Source organism: Ahaetulla prasina, chromosome 2, assembly GCF_028640845.1.
Source record: "Ahaetulla prasina isolate Xishuangbanna chromosome 2, ASM2864084v1, whole genome shotgun sequence".
In the NCBI taxonomy this organism is placed as follows: Eukaryota; Metazoa; Chordata; class Lepidosauria; order Squamata; family Colubridae; genus Ahaetulla; species Ahaetulla prasina.
The window spans coordinates 237,774,546-237,790,852 of NC_080540.1; the positions used below are offsets into that span (position 1 = coordinate 237,774,546).

At 40.1% G+C, this 16,307-nt stretch overlaps 1 protein-coding gene across 2 annotated transcripts; it reads left to right on the top strand.

The window, feature by feature from the left end:
- The first annotated feature begins 1,041 nt into the window (after positions 1-1,041).
- On the top strand, positions 1,042-13,670 carry CTSL (cathepsin L). 2 transcript variants are annotated; one of them, XM_058168564.1, is made up of 8 exons: positions 1,042-1,169; positions 5,317-5,452; positions 5,794-5,916; positions 6,001-6,156; positions 7,453-7,677; positions 9,646-9,814; positions 11,107-11,227; positions 13,155-13,670. In XM_058168564.1, the coding sequence occupies exons 2-8, from the start codon at positions 5,324-5,326 to the stop codon at positions 13,252-13,254; spliced, it is 1,023 nt and encodes a 340-aa protein (XP_058024547.1). In that variant the 5' UTR covers positions 1,042-1,169; positions 5,317-5,323; the 3' UTR covers positions 13,255-13,670. The 2 variants fall into 2 exon arrangements, with proteins under 2 accessions (XP_058024547.1, XP_058024548.1); XM_058168565.1 differs by having other exon boundaries at positions 1,156-1,290.
- The last annotated feature ends 2,637 nt before the right edge of the window (positions 13,671-16,307 follow it).

Here is a 16,307-nt window from a genome sequence, read left to right on the forward strand (position 1 = left end):
CTGGAAACTCTGTAAGAACATATGAAGTAGCTTTCAAGGGTGGGAGGGGGGACCACAACTCAACATATTTCTTCCCATCTTAATAAATGACCCACAGTCTTCCACACAGGGGTGAAATCTAGCAGGTTCTGACAGGTTCTGGAGAACCGGTAGCGGAAATTTTGAGCAGTTCGGGGAACTGCAAATACCACCTCTGGCTGGCCCCAGAGTGGAGAGGGAATGGAGATTTTTCAATATCCTTCCCCTAAAGTGGGGTGGGAATGGGATTTTGCAGTATCCTTGCCCTGGAGTAGGGTGGGAATGGATATTTTGCAGTATCCTTTCCCTGCCACGCCCACCAAGCCACGCCCACAGAACTGGTAGTAAAAAAATTGTATTTCATCACTGTTTCCACATTAAAAAAAATTCTGCATTATAGAATTTATGATCAGAGGTTGCCACTGGCATCAGAGAGGCCCTAACAGGCACAGAATTTGTATAGTCGGAGTGGACCCTTCCAGAGCCAGAAACTAAGAGGAAAGAAGCCCGGTTTGTAAAGAGATAATCCTTTGATCTGATCATAAAAAGACGAATGTAGAAGCGAAAAGCCTTGCGGGCCGGTAAAAAATTCTTAGGATTCCCAAGTCTCTTCCCACCCACCCCAGCTTTAGGAAACCAAGGGCTTGAAAAGGGAGCTCCTTAATTAGCAGCATCTCTAGGCCTCGGGGAAGAAATGGTCTGAACATTAGGGTGGGGGAGAGGGAGGGGGGAATGAGACGTTTTCCATCATTTGCAATGCAAGGTCAGCTTGCATCGTTTTAAGTTTTCAATAAGGGAGCGCAGAGATTCAGCTGTTGAGTTGGAGACACCGCCTCTTCAGCTGATTTTTTTTTTACCTCTCCACAAGACACCAAAGCTTCCCACCCCACACCCGTCACGTCCCAGCATCTCTTTTCTTTTCCCCCCCCTCCCTCCCCCACATCCCCAACAGGTCTGAGTACCTCTGGGCATCACGGGATCGGGAGTCATGCTTTTTCGAGGATTAGCCCTGGCTCCGCCCTCGGGCCTTGGTAGCCAATCCGCGCGCCAGAAGGGGGCCGGGCCGCTTCAGGCTGAGCAGACTTAGAGCGAAGACCCCGGCCCGGAGACAGTCAGAAGGAGCGAAGAGGGGTTCTTGGTCGCTGTTACAGGTAAGGCCGGTATTTGTAGCCGGCGAGGGGTTTCCAACCTTTCTGGGGGGAAAAGGGAAGAGAGCGAGAGACCGTCTTCAGCGGCGCGTCTGAATTCTTGGTCCTGGACCGCGGAATTGGGGTATGAAATTGGGGGTGCCAGAGGGCGTCGGTCGGTCTTCATTTCTTTTACAATGTTTTCATCTCTCGGCCTTTTTGGCACCGGGAATCTTTTAAGCATCAAAGCCGGCTGGGTGACTTTGGGTCATTCTTATGTGTGTGTGTGTGTCCAACTCACGGGATGGAGATTGGGGGGGGAGAATCGAAGTGGGATTTATAAACCACTTGCCGCCTTGAGTTGTTTATAAAAAGAAGAAGAAAAAAAAAGGGGGGGACGACGATCAATGATCGATTATCCATCGCTTAGAAGCGGGAAGATCCGCATCGATTCCAGTGAAGTAAAATGTTCGGGGGGAGCCTGGGTGGGTCTACGACTGGGTTAAACTCTCCCTCTCTCTCTGTGCTTTGGAGCCTTTTCTTCTCCCCCCCCCCCACCCTCCGTCGCAGAAAGAAAAACAACAACAACAAAACGCTGCTGATCGGCTGTCGTTGCCTTGGGCTCGGGGAGCGGGGAGGACCATTGAGCAAAAAGCTTCTTTTTGTTCTTCGGCTGCCGGGACCCGGCTCGAACGATTTGCTTTCTCACCATTACGAGGGCAACGAGGGCGCGCCTGTTTTGGTGTTTTGTTTTTTTTTTTGGTCGCTGTTTACGAAAGCTTAAAAAGAGATTGGCGTGAGTCCCGGGCGTAGAGGAATGTGCCTGTCCTGCGTCATCCTGGCTCATTTTTGGCGACTCCCTTTCCGCCCCCCCCCTCCACTGCTTTGCCTTTTTCCCCTCGAACCTGGGCTTGCTTCCCGGTCTTTTCCTGGAAGGGTCCCCCCCCCCTCACGCTTGCCTCCTCCTTCTCTCCCCCCCCGCCTCGTATCTTGCAATATTCCCGGGCCTTTTTTCTGTCTCTCTCGCCTAGCCTGGCGGCGCCTGGAAAAGGGAGGATATCGTTGTTTACTGGAGACAGGTCACGTGGCTGCAAGCGCCCCCCCTCCCTCAGAGTCCCAGGAGGAAGCCCCCCCGCATCCATTCCCCCCCCCCGCGCCTTACAGTCAGGCCGGCGGAAGTGATTCCCGGGATGTGGCAGGATGAGGATGATTTAATGCAACTTCACGAGGACTTCTCTCTCTGGCCCTTTGCAAAAAAGAAAAAAAGGGGGTTGCGGATCGTATCGGCAATCTGGGGGAATCGCTACAAGGTTTCCTGTCTTCCCCCGCTGGTAACAAGAAGGAAGAGAAGCGATCCGTCCGGTGGGAAGGGTGCATGGAGCAAAAAAGGCTGGACGAATAATCTAGATCAGGGGTTTCCAACCTTGGCGACTTTAAGCCTGGTGGACTTCAACTCCCAGAATTCCCCAGCCAGCAAAGCTGGAATTCTGGGAGTTGAAGTCCTCCAGGCTTAAAGGTTGGAAACCCCGGATCTAGGCCAGGGGTCTCCAACCTTGGCAACTTTTAAGACTTGTGGATTTCAACTCCCAGAATTCCTCAGCCAGCAAAGTTGAAGTCCACAAGTCTTAAAGTTGCCAAGGTTGGAGACCCCTGATCTAGTCGGTACTGGTATACAGGTTGTCCTCAATTTACAACAGTTCATTTAGTGACAGTTCAAAAATTACACGGGCGCTGAAAAAAAGGGACTTGTTTGCCATTTTTTCATGGTCACAACCTTTGCAGCATCCCCATGTTCATGGGATCAAAATACAGATGCTTGGCAAACTAGTTCGCACTTTATGACTGTTGCAGCCTCCCAGGGTCATCTGATCCCTTTTGTGACCCTCTGACAAGCCAACGGGGAAGCCCGGTTTGCTTAACAACCGTCTTTCTAACTTATTGACTGCAGGATTTCACTGAACAACTGTGGCGAGAAATGTTGTTGTAAAATGCGGCAAAGCTCAGTTAACAAAGGTCTCACTTAGCAACATCAATTTTGGGGATAGTTGCGGTCGTAAATCGAGGTCTACCTGTAGTCCCATCTATTGTGTAATTGCATTCTGAATTGCCTGGTTTTGCTACATCTGTCAAATTGACCGGTATCTATTAGTTAGCACTGTTTGATTTCTCCGACTGACTGAAGTAAAGGATGTTGAAAGAAAGGCAAATGGGGGATAAATGAAAAGCAGTGCTGGCAGTATATGATCTGTGGTTGCCTGAATCACTTTAGTTCCCAAGTCTCATGCTAATGTTTTAGTTCTCCTTTTCTGTCTCCATCTCTTTCCAATGTTAAGGAATATAGTATTACATCAAATAGGGAACAAAGGAAAGCAGGTTAATTGTATTCTTACCCCTGTTATTTAAATTTGGGGGGAGTGTATCAAAACACATTTTCCCTCTGTTCATTCAGCTATATTGCTACACACACTCAACCTAGGTTTCAAAGCCAAGACATAGCTCTAAAAATATAGCTAACAATACACTTTTCTTATTGTACAGAAAGTACAGTAGCCCAAGGGAAAGAGAATTCTAATCTTCTTTAACTACTTGAGTAGTAACTTGAATTTGTTGCTCTGAAAAGAGCAAGAGTTTGCTACTAAAATATCCCTGTTTTTTAGTGGATCATTACAATTACTATTAATCTTCTCACCGTTCCCATCACCCATCTCCTTCCACTTATGACTGTAACTTTGTTGCTTGTATCCTTATGATTTATACTGATATTGATTGTTTCCTGATCACTTAATTGTAGCCTATGACTATCATTAAGTGTTGTATCATTGTGTTACATTTTACCCTATGACTATCATTAAGTGTTGTAAGTATTGTATGAAGGTACCTTTTCTTTTATGTACACTGAGAGCATATGCACCAAGACAAATTCCTTGTGTGTCCAATCACACTTGGCCAATAAAATTCTATTCTATTACCTATCTTGAAGAGCTAAGCAGAGTTGAATCTGGTTAATGCTTGGATGGGAGACTGTTGACTAGGAAGTAGAAAACAAACATAACTTCCCCTGAGGTGAGCCAGGCTGGAGAGAATCGTGTTTGACTTTCTGAAAAATCCCTCCAGAACAGGTTATGCCATTAGTTCTGAGGACCTCAGGGAACTGGTGAATGAGTGAGGTGGCTCCATGTTTATTAACATTTCCTCACCCATTGTTTCTTTTTTTTAGCTTTGTTTCTATAGTTTCAACACTTTCTAATAATTGTTATTTATATTAATTATTGGGTTTTTTTTTAGCTTTGTTGAACACAGCCCGGAGTCATTTGTTTTGTGACATGGGCAGCTATATGAATCTGAAAAAAACAAACCAGAAGAAAGTAGTCCTATTTTGTTGGCAAAACACCTCCATATGGATGTGTCCCTGTAGGCCACAGGAATCAAGTCACACCTGAAAGAGATTTTATCTTTACTTTTTGGCAGTGGAATGACAATTGTGAGGAATTTAAGGAGGATCACTTCCTTGATCCACTTTTATTCCACAAACAAAATATGTAACTGATTTAAAAGTGTCATTTGACTCTTCCTCACTTTGAGTAGCCTGTGAGCCAATGATCTTCCACAGTAACTTTCTTATGGAGTGGCTGAAAGGATAAAATTTTGATCCCTCCCCTCAGAACTTACCTTTGAGCATTACAATAATGAGTATATCATTTTGAGTAGATACGCATTAATAATATTTCAGCTAAACGTGATTCATCGTTGGGGATTTTTTAAAATATAGTTTTCTTGTTTATTACTGCCACTCAAGTCATAGCAATGATGATAGGTGCTGTACAAGAATTAAAACCAGTCAATAAACAAGTTGCTTTATGTATTACTGCTCTTAATTTGTTGTTGTTGTCAAATTGCAAAGTATCTACATAAAATCAAATTACTGATACAATATGGGAGCCAGCGGCATTTCAACTAAATTTTCATAGTCATTGTTTGCTTTCACATTCATGAGTACAAGCAGTAGCTCCTTTGCGGCTGTGTTCACAAACTATACTAAGCTATTCTGCTTTGGCACAAATTAATGCCTGTCTCTATCAGGATGATGGAAGAGAGCTTGCATGTTTATTCTCATCTCATGTAGGGGAAATCTTCGTTTTCTAATTGGACAATTTTTTCACACTCTTTTTAGACATTTCATGATGAAGATCTATCTGTGCATTTTGGCCCTAAGTTTCGGGGTCGCCTTTGCTGCTCCAGGTTTAGATCCTGCTTTAGACAATCACTGGTTGAGCTGGAAAAATTGGCACAGCAAGACGTATCATGAGGTGAGCCTCTTCTAGGTATAAAACATGTCTTTCTTGCAAAAAGAGTCAGGGATTAGAAATCGTTAATTAGGCACCATTACAAATACATTTTAAAAAATATGGTGATTTGAGGTCTGGGCTAAATTATCAAAATGTGGGTTGAGATAATTATAGTTTTGAAGCAAAGTTTCTGCAATAATTTAAATTGATAAATGGATTCCCTTTTGAAAATAGAGTAGAATATTAGAGATATAAAAGTAAAAGAACAGCATCTTGATTTGATGTAATTTCCAAATTAAATTAATACACTTACTAGAAAATCCTAGCAATAAAATTCTGCATATTTTGTTCCTCATTCATAGAAGGAAGAAGGCTGGAGGAGGATGATCTGGGAGAAGAATCTGAAAATGATTGAATTGCACAATCTGGAGCACAGTCTAGGCAAACACAGTTACAGACTAGGAATGAATCATTTTGGAGACATGGTATGATGAATGGCCAAAATTGCAAGTTTGTTTTTCTTGAGTAATTGTTTGCATGTTACACTGATTAATCTCCTCTTTCTTCAGACTAATGAAGAATTTAGGCAAGTGATGAATGGCTTTAAACAATCTGCATCTCAAAAGAAATATAGAGGATCACAATTTCTTGAGCCAAACTACTTGGAGGTTCCGAAATCAGTTGACTGGAGGGAGAAGGGTTACGTGACACCAGTAAAGGATCAGGTATGTTCCTTATTTTAATTGCCTTAAGGTAATTAGAGTAAAATTTATGATAGCCCTTGGAAATAATATTCTGAACAGATGTTCTACACCTAGAAGAGTAGGGAGAAAAAAATAATTGAAATGAGGAACTGGACCAGTTCTACAACAGAATATAGAGCAATTGGAAGTGTATTATGATAAAAAGAAGACAGTGCAGAGGTATATAATGATAATACAGGCAACTCAGAGAAATATTTTTCCTTTTTTCACATTGTGATATGATACAAAGAAGTATTTGAACAATACAGAGTATTGTGGAATTGCTCCACCAGTGTAAACAATTTTAAAAATATATGGAATTTCAAGTTTTCAGTGACTTTTAGTCATGATACCTGTATAATAAATACCTCCTGAATCGTAGGCAGTGTATCTAAATGCAAACTGTTAGGGTGCAATCATGGAAGAGACCTATCCCGGTCCCACCTATGTTGACAAGCTTCATGAAGTCATCTGGAATAGCACGATGAATACAAAAAAGGTTCATTTAGGCAGATCATCGACCTGACCCAGCAGAAGCTAAGCCAAATGCTTTTCAAGTTGCTTGTGCCAAGATCCCAAAGTAGTATGTACTTCACAAGGATGTTAACACTTCATGAGTTGTAGCATGTGGAGGCTTTTCCACCCTTTCTGAAATAAGAATCATTGAAGTGTTTGTTCATTCAGTCTTGCCTCTGAGAATGGAGAGAATAGTAGTGTTTTTTCTCATGTACTGCTTTGTGTAGTCTTACTCAGCCAGGAAATAAAAACATTGAAAAACTGCTAGCTAATTTGCTGAATATGCACTTTTATAATTCTGTTACTTACAAAGCTGACACTGGTCTTTGTGTAGATTCTGTGATCAAAGTTAAAGGCTGGAATCACACAAAACTCTAAGGTTGATTACCCAATTCCTGGCTTAGCACAATGCATTGAAACGTATAAGCTTCTGCTGGCTGGATTTCTAATATACTAAGCCACACAGAAACCCAGAATGTGGTGTGAATCCACCATTATAGAAAATAGATAGGAATCCAGAAGTTGAAATAGCAAGAGATTTAATAATTGCATGCAATAAAGGTTAATTGATAAGCAAAAATAACGGAAGCAACATTTGGAAGATAGGAGCTATTGTAGAGATAAGAAGGCAAAGCTCAAACTGAACCGAGAGAACAAGAACTAGGAGACAACTTCTTGCTAAAGCAACAAGTTACAATGAAGTACATCACAAATGTTTAATTTAAAAATAAATAAATAAATGCATGTTCCATTTCACCTTAGGGTCAATGTGGATCTTGCTGGGCATTCAGTGCAACTGGTTCTCTCGAAGGACAGCACTTCCGCAAAACTGGCAAGCTGGTTTCTTTGAGTGAACAAAATCTGGTTGACTGTTCTGGGCCAGAAGGAAACCAGGGCTGTAATGGAGGACTCATGGACCAGGCTTTCCAGTACATCAAGGATAACAATGGCATTGACTCCGAGGAATCATATCCATACATTGGAAAGGTAAAGAGTCATATTGAATCAAGTCATGTTCCTTTGTTTAGATTATTGATCAGAAAAACAAAGCTTTCAAAATCAGGATTATATCTGTTCCTCTTGACTTATATTTTAGTTTACTTTATTGTCATTGCACCTCGTAGAACGAAATTAAATGCCACCTTCAGTGTACATCATACATAAGAAAACTATAAAAATAAAACACAAACACACATCCTTCACATTCTATACAATTGAATTGAAAACTCCTGATACTTCATTAATATTACACTATACAGTAGAGTTCAATATGGTTATTGTCCTGGGATAGAAGCTGTTTTTCAGCCTATTTGTCCTTGTTTTTATTGTCTTGTACCATCTGCCCGATGGTAATAATTCAAAAAAAGAGTACCCAAGATGAGCTGGATCTTTAAGAATGTTTTGAACTTTATAGCAGTGGGAGCTATAAAGCTCTTCCAAAGATAGGAGAGGGCAGATTGGAAACAATTTTCAAATCAGAATGACTGAAATGGTTGATAAATACAGTAGTAACTCCTTTAGGTTGGACATAGAACTTGTTTTTCTACTTGGTTTTGGAAAATAGAACATTTGGTAAACTGGATTGTTCCCGGAAGTTTATGTTGTGATATAATCAGTTCATCTTACTCATGCAAAGAAAATAACTACCGCAAAAATCTTTCTGGCTATTTCAAATTCACAATGGAAAATTAAGACAAGGCTATATTTATAGATGAGCTAATTTATATGTATATTTCCTGTAGTCTTTTCTTAGTTTTACTGTATTTTGTATTTACATTCCATGCAGTATGAAAATGACCAGAAAGAAATAAAACTCCATAGCATCCTATGATAATAGGATATTAATATCTGCAGATGAACTAAGATGGTTCATCTGTTTTAGGACTCATTGACTTTTCTTATTTATGCAGTCCAGAGATCGGTAGCTTCATATGGCTTAATGTTAATCATGGGTAGCCCAAAGACATAAGGCATGTTCTAAAGCAGGGTCTCCAACCTTGGCAACTTTAAAGCTTGTGGACTCCAACTCCCAGAGTTCCTCAGCCAGCAAAGCTGGCTGAAGAATTCTGGGAGTTGAAGTCCACAAGTCTTAAAGTTGCCAAGGTTGAAGACCCCTGTTCTAAAGGAAGCCATATTCAGCCATACTTACTAACTGTCCTCCAGCTGTTATCTCAACTACCATTTTGCACCTTTCTGTTCTTTACATGTTAAAAAAAGTGGCTGGTCAAATTGGAATCCTTGCATTCAGGGTAAGAAAAGCCAGAATCTTCTTTAGCCCTTTGAATCTTTGATTCACTCCCTCACAACCATTCATATTGAAAGTGGGTGGGGGAGAAACAGCTCATTTTTACAATTGTTCCATGTTGAGCCAAAAGCAAAAGTTGATCCTTGGTTAACTTTCAATCTGGTTGCTGTTTCAGGCCTTGATTGAATAGATCAGCCCCTGGATTGTGATTAATGTGTGGGCCTTGATTACAGGTTTGGCTTTGGCCTACAGTCAGACTGCTACATGACTTTGGATATTCAAGTATTTCCTATGAGCAATTCAGAAATGGAATACATATATACTTGTCTGAATGAGCTAGGTGTAAAAACACTTGATTTTAAACCATCAAATTCAAAAGACCTTTTTTTACATTTGGAAAAAACCCTGTTTAAATCATTCTGGTTCAAGTAGTCCCTTTTGAGTGTGAAATAATAGCTTTAAACACAAAATGGGTATTTGTAATATAAATTTTGCTTCAGTTTGTTTGTTATATCCCTAATCTATTGAATTCTTGCCTTCTATAGATGAAATAGCTTGAAAAATTGCAATGTTTGCAACTTTTTTCTTCTGGGTGTGTGAAATAGACATTTTGTGCACATCTGTTTTCTTTGTTTTATAGCAGAACTAGCTAACACCTTGAAAAATAGAGCTTGGCTCTTAACCTCTGCACTGATTTTTTTTCTTTTAAGGATGAAGAAGATTGCTTGTATAAGCCTGAATACAACTCTGCTAATGATACTGGCTTTGTGGACATTCCTGAAGGACGGGAAAGAGCTTTGATGAAGGCAGTGGCTGCAGTAGGACCAGTCTCTGTGGCTATTGATGCAAGCCATTCCTCTTTCCAGTTCTATGAATCTGGTGAGGATTTGTGAAAACATAGGCTCTTGAATGAATTTATTAGTTTACTGTCCCCAAGATGCACTGGTTAAAATTTCCATCCGTCTCAACCATCATTGTCACTGTTCCTTGGAGTTGTGGCCCTACAGTTCAGGAAGGCTTAGGTTTGGGAAACTATGGAATAAAGTGTTGGAGGTATGCATGAAATGGGAAATAACTAAGAAGATTCCAGAACGCTTCAATAGCCTCCAATTCATTTGGTATAGGAGCAAAATACACACACATAGCATGCATGCCTCAATTCAGGCGTGAATTATCTAAAAGCAGCCGTACAAAATGGTTCATGCACAAGTATACAGAGTATTGTGTGTCCCTTGTAACTACTGTGAAGAATTGCTAATTATGTTAGGAGTAACACCAGCATATCCATGAGTTCAGAACATTTCCAGTTTGCTTTTTTCTTAATGAAAAAGCATCACCACACGCCATAATTTGCTTGACAGTAACTATTGAGGAATCCATTCAACTTGGCTTGGATTTCTTAGCAATTATTATTTGTGCCTATTTCTCCATTACACACACTGTTCTCCAGGATTGAGGAGGGATATATTGGATAGAGCTTTACAGTAGACACCCAAAGCTTTACAGTAGACAAGCAATCAGGAAAGGGTCTCTTCTGCCATGCAAAGAATAGCAAGGTGGAGCACCACTGTGCTTCTTGGTCTTCTCCAAAATCCAGAAAGAGCTAACAGTCCCTTATCCAGAAAGATCTGCATATGTTAAGAGGAGCTTTGATTACAGAGGAGCCAAAGCTTGCTTAAGTTTGTGCTGAACTTTTTGTAAAATATATTTTGTGATGGTTCTGCCTTCGACAAAATCTACCTAAAAATAAAAAGTTCTTTTCTCTAATTTTGCAAGTTAGGTGGAAGGAGATTGTACTTTGTGAGATGGTATATTATGGATTTTGAAGTTTTGTTCCTATTTCTTCCTCTGGGACTATTTAGTTTGGGCATTCATTATTTTAAGCAAAAGTTGGACACCATATAAATTGGAAAAAGCTCACTAGAAGAAACACTTCTCTAAAACTATAAACTTGCTAGTTTCGTTATTGAATATATCATTTGGTGATTGGACTGCAGGATAGCCTACAGGGACATACATCTTACCAACCTTGGTCCAGACATTTCATAGAAGTAGATAATGTCAAGCTAAGTCAAAATTGAAGATCCATAATGGCTTAGTATGAACTTATCTATTTCTAGAGAAGTTACTGATTTTTGGAAGCTAACCAACTGTTCTAATTCTAATTCTAGGTGTTTACTATGAACCACAGTGCAATAGTGAAGAACTGGATCATGGTGTTCTTGTTGTTGGCTATGGCCATGAAGGTACAGATGACGATAACAAGAAGAAGTATTGGATAGTTAAAAACAGGTATGCTTAAAATATTTAGGAATTTTTTTCTCTGCATTCCCTCTTTCAAATGCGGGGCTTACTAACAGTAAGGTTGTTAAATGTAGATTGTTGTTGCTGTTAGTTGCGTAGTCGTGTCCGACCCATTGTGACCCCATGGACAATGTTCCTCCAGGCCTTCCTGTCCTCTACCATCCTCTGGAGACCATATAAGCTCACGCCTGCTGCTTCAGTGACTCCGTACAGCCACCTCATTCTCTGTCTTCCCGTTCTTGGTTTTCCATCAATCTTTCCCAGCATTAGGTTCTTCTCCAGTGAGTCCTTCTCATTAAGTGGCCAAAGTATTTCACTTTCATTTTCTAAACATAGATAGTCCTCACTTAACCATATTCGGAAAATCTGTTGCTAAGTGCCATGGCCATAAAAGTGACATGACTACATTGATTTAGGATAGCAGTTGTGGTCATTGCATGTGGTTGTTAAGCATAACATCACATGACCATGCCTTCCTGCCAGCTTCCCAGTTGGCTTTGCTTGTTGGAAGCCAGCAGTGAAAGTTGCATGGTGATGTAACTATGGAATTCTGTGACCATTGTAAGTTATGTGCAAGTTTCCAAGCACCAAATTGCGACCATGAGAAAACTAATGGCTGCGTTTTTGAGGCCTGGCTGTAAGTCTTATTCAGTGTCGTTGTAACTTCAAAAGGCTGTTAAACAATTGGTCACTAAACAAGGACTACCTTTCCCTTCATTCCAACCAATTGTAGAATCCTGAAAAGTTAAGTCTGAAGGTGTATATATTTGTGCATGTGTATGTGTGTGCTCTTGTTTTTCCCCAGCTCTTCCATTATGGGGTCCTGCTTGTTAGATCTGATGGAAATTCATGTATAATCCATTCATGTATTAATGTAAATAGTTTATTTTATTTTATTTATTTTATTTTATTTTATTAAATTTTTATATCGCCCTTCTCCCGAAGGACTCAGGGCGGTGTACAGCCAGAAATAAAATACAAGATATATACAATTAAAAGGAATTAAAATATAGCAATTACTAAACGGCTGATAGTTAAAAATAAATTTAAAATTTAAAATATTAATAAAACCCCAATATAAAATCAAACTATTATGCCAGTCCCGCTTGAGTAAATAAATACGTTTTTAGCTCACGACGGAAGGTCCGAAGATCAGGCACTTGACGTAGGCCAGGGGGGAGTTCATTCCAGAGCGTCGATGCTCCCACAGAGAAGGCCCTACTCCTGGGGGCTGCCAGCCGACATTGTTTGGCGGACGGCACCCTGAGGAGACCCTCTCTGTGAGAGCGTACGGGTCGGTGGGAGGCATACGGTAACAGCAGGCGGTCTCGTAAGTACCCGGGTCCTAAGCCAAATAGTTGTAAAGTTCTGGTAATTAACAATATAAACCATAACATTAGCTTTAAACAAATCTCAACAGGCTAATGACTGCTTTTCAATGATAATGTCAGACACTGAAAACATAGTTTATTTCTATTGTTCACCCAAGTTGTTTCACAACCGTTTTATGTGTGAACTGATTTATGGGTGAATGCAGTCATCTGAGCTACGATCTGCATTCAGTTTTTGTTATATTCTTTTTAAATAACTAAAATCTATAAAGAGCTGTACTATGGTAGCTATGGTGCTGAACTGACACTGGGGAGAGCTGGGTTTTCAATCCATGGGAATGTTATGTGTGCTTCCTTGAACTTCTGAAGGAAAGGCAGGAGATATACATGTTAGCAAAACAAATGAAAAGAGAGTGAGTGTATAGATCGGTCAGAAAATATTACTAACTATCCTCTCTAAAAGGGTGGTATGTTGGATGTATAGGTTACAGTGCTGCATGATAACTTTTGAGAAGTTATCTTCTCAAAAAGAATCTTGGCAGAGTAGAAAGTTTCCTAACACACTCTTATCTTGTTCCTTTCAGCTGGAGTGAAAAATGGGGAGACCAAGGCTATATATACATGGCTAAAGACCGAAGCAACCACTGTGGAATAGCTACAGCAGCTAGTTACCCTTTGGTATAATTGTGCAAAGAAAGGTGTCACCTGGGACAACCAGAGCCATCTTAGATTGAACCACTGGAATTAAGGTCTCCAGCTTGTTGGTCTCTTTTGGCACATTCTGGGGCCACCAAAGTATTTTGGGCACCGAAAGGATTTTGAACTGACAATTGCACATGTTTTTTAATATAATAGATTGTATCAGTTTCTTCTGAGAACCAAGTTGTGATTTGAGTTGTTTTTTTTTTTTACCTTGAAACTCTCTGATGTTTACTTGATGGCAAGAGAAGCCTTCTTTTTTAAAACTTTCAATGTAAATGTTGCTTATGAGCCCAAGCTTGTAATATTGATAGCTTGCAGCCAGCTATTTTATTTTTTAAAACTGCAACTTGCACAGAGTGTTACAGCACCCGGAAATAAATACTGAACATTTCAATATCTTTGTTATGAGCTTTTGAGTTTTATTTGTGCATTAAACTTCTTTTTTATCATTTTGAGTCAGTTGAAACGGTCATTTTTTTAGGTGGTTAAATTTGTTTTTTTTACCAGATTTTATTTTCCAAGCAAGGCCATTTCCTGAAAGAAAGGCAAATAAAATGTTCCTCTTTTCCCCCTTATCTCAGTAAATTCTCTCTTCTGTTTGGTTGTTTTATACAACCAGCAATATCCAATTGGGGAAAACGTGAACAAAATACAAGCAGAAATATTTAGCTGCATTGGAGTTTCTTTGCTCAAGTGTAGAAAAGTACTTAACATAGAATTGCCTGCCAGTGATATGGGTGATTTCAAAAGTAGATTGGCAGGGACAAAAATAGCTAATATGGATGCAATTATAATGCCACACTTTGCCATCCCTAAACAGAGAGCCAGTTAGTTTAACTGTGGTGGTTTAAAACACAGCACCAGGGGCTAAGAGACGTTGAGAACAACTCCTGTTTAGGCACAAAAGCCAGCTGGGTGATATACATCCAGTCATTCTCTCTTGGCTATGGCAAAATCGCTTACAAAATATTGCCAAGAAAATATTACTGGTCTGTGCAAGTAGTCTTCAAGAGTCAAGATTGACTTGAAGTATCAGAACAAGAAATAATTCCAATGGCAACACTTTTCAGAAAGAATGAAAATGTGTCCAGGAGTTGAGGGCGGTTTCAAGATTTGACAATGCAATCTTATACATGTCTATTTCAAAGAAATTATCAAATCAGTAAAGGTTTCTCTAACTTCTTTAAACAGGGAATTTTTTTAAAGAGAGTATATTCATTGTGTACTGTATATATAATGAGTACACAAAACATTGAAATCCTGAGAAAGTATGAAGAATTGATCTATGACAATTTAGTAGACTTAAATGGCATGACTTAAATGATCCTGCAAACTCTTTTTCTGTAGATTTTTTAGATTAGGCCTGGACTTAATCCTTGTGCCCCTTAAAGGCTTACCTTTGTTTTTGCCAGTCGTGGCTTGGTAAACAAAGCTTTTCCACTGCCCTGATTGGTGATTAGCAAGTTGATCATTATGTTCTTGTGAAGTAAGCCAACCTGATCCCTAACTTGTTGACTCAGAAATTGGTCACACTAAACTGATCAGGACTTCCTTCTGAATACAAGTGCTGGAAAACTGCAGCCTAAATTGTGTACAACGCTGAATTACTATAAGATGAGCCCCGATTTCTTGTAACGCTTTTCAAGCCATTTGTTTACATCAGCAAAACTATCTAAAAAACATCCCACATGAATGTCAGTGACAGGAAAGCATATTGTTTTCTGTAAAAAGATCCGAAGCATCAAAGGTTTGACTACAACAGGAAATGGAACACTTCTGAAGGCTGGCAAGTTTGAAATGGGAGAGGATGAGGTTAAATGTGCTGAGAATGCATTCCAAAATGAAATATCTTGGCCCTCGCCCCATGTTTTGTTTTCAAACAAAATAGCACATGATTGTGAATAGGATATCTTGGCACCTTTCCCTTAGTGCTAAACTTCTTTTGGAAGTTAAACAGCAATTGGCAGAGATGTGGCCCAGAGTCGACATCTTTACAGGTACATTCGTTGGGTAAGACTTTTTGCTGCTATAATTGCCTCCCCATGGATATTGGCGGGCTGGTTTTAATAATTTATCTTATTCAAGTCATATTGGGTGGTTAACAACTTTAAAAAAACAGCAAATAAAAAAACCTCCCTTTTTATGACCCCATAATCTCTTAATTCTGGTTAAGGGTGACTGGATAAGAGCTGAGTGTTTACTGGCCGGATGTCCTTCCTGACACCACATGGAGTTGACAGCAGATTTTTTTTTCCTTTGCTCCCTAGCAGATAAATATCTGCTGCAAACTAGGGTTGAACTCTCAACCTTCCTAGTGGGAGACGAGCGTCTTTACCGTAGGCCAGAGTTCCCCAACCTTTCTGGTTTTGCAGACTAGTGGGGAGGGGGAGAGGAGATGTTTTGTGTGAGGGGCAGGTAAGCATGCATGCAGCTCTATTTACATGAGCAGCAGGCATGCGTGCCACTCACGCAAATGGAGCATGTGCAAGTGGGGATGCATGGACATGTGTTCTCGCCTAATGCTTCCATGGCCCAATTCCAAACGGCTCATGGGCCGGTTAGTGGACCACGACCTGGGGGTAAGGGATCCTTGCCACAGGCCATCATGCCGCTCTTTAAAAACAGCAAATAAATACATATAAAAAGCTTGGGAAAAACAAGAGCACACATACACATGCACAAATATATACCTGCATGCATACTGACTAGTAGCCTGGGGCTCAAAATTAGCTCTGCATATATCAACACAGAATGGTTAATATAACCAAGCAGAGCCGGTTATGGATCTTTTTAAAGGCCAGCAGAGTCACAGCTATCAACATACTGCTGTTGTTCTTCAGGCCAGGCATTGAGTTGCATGCATGAATATAATCCATAAAATATGTATTATGGCAAATTTATCTCCTCTGTTGTTCAGATTGGATGTGTTGTTCAGATTGGGATTTCTGGATACTGCAGTCCAAACACATCAAGAACTCAGATTGGGGAAATTAGATAATGAAGTATTTTAAAAATTAAGAAATATGGAAGATCAA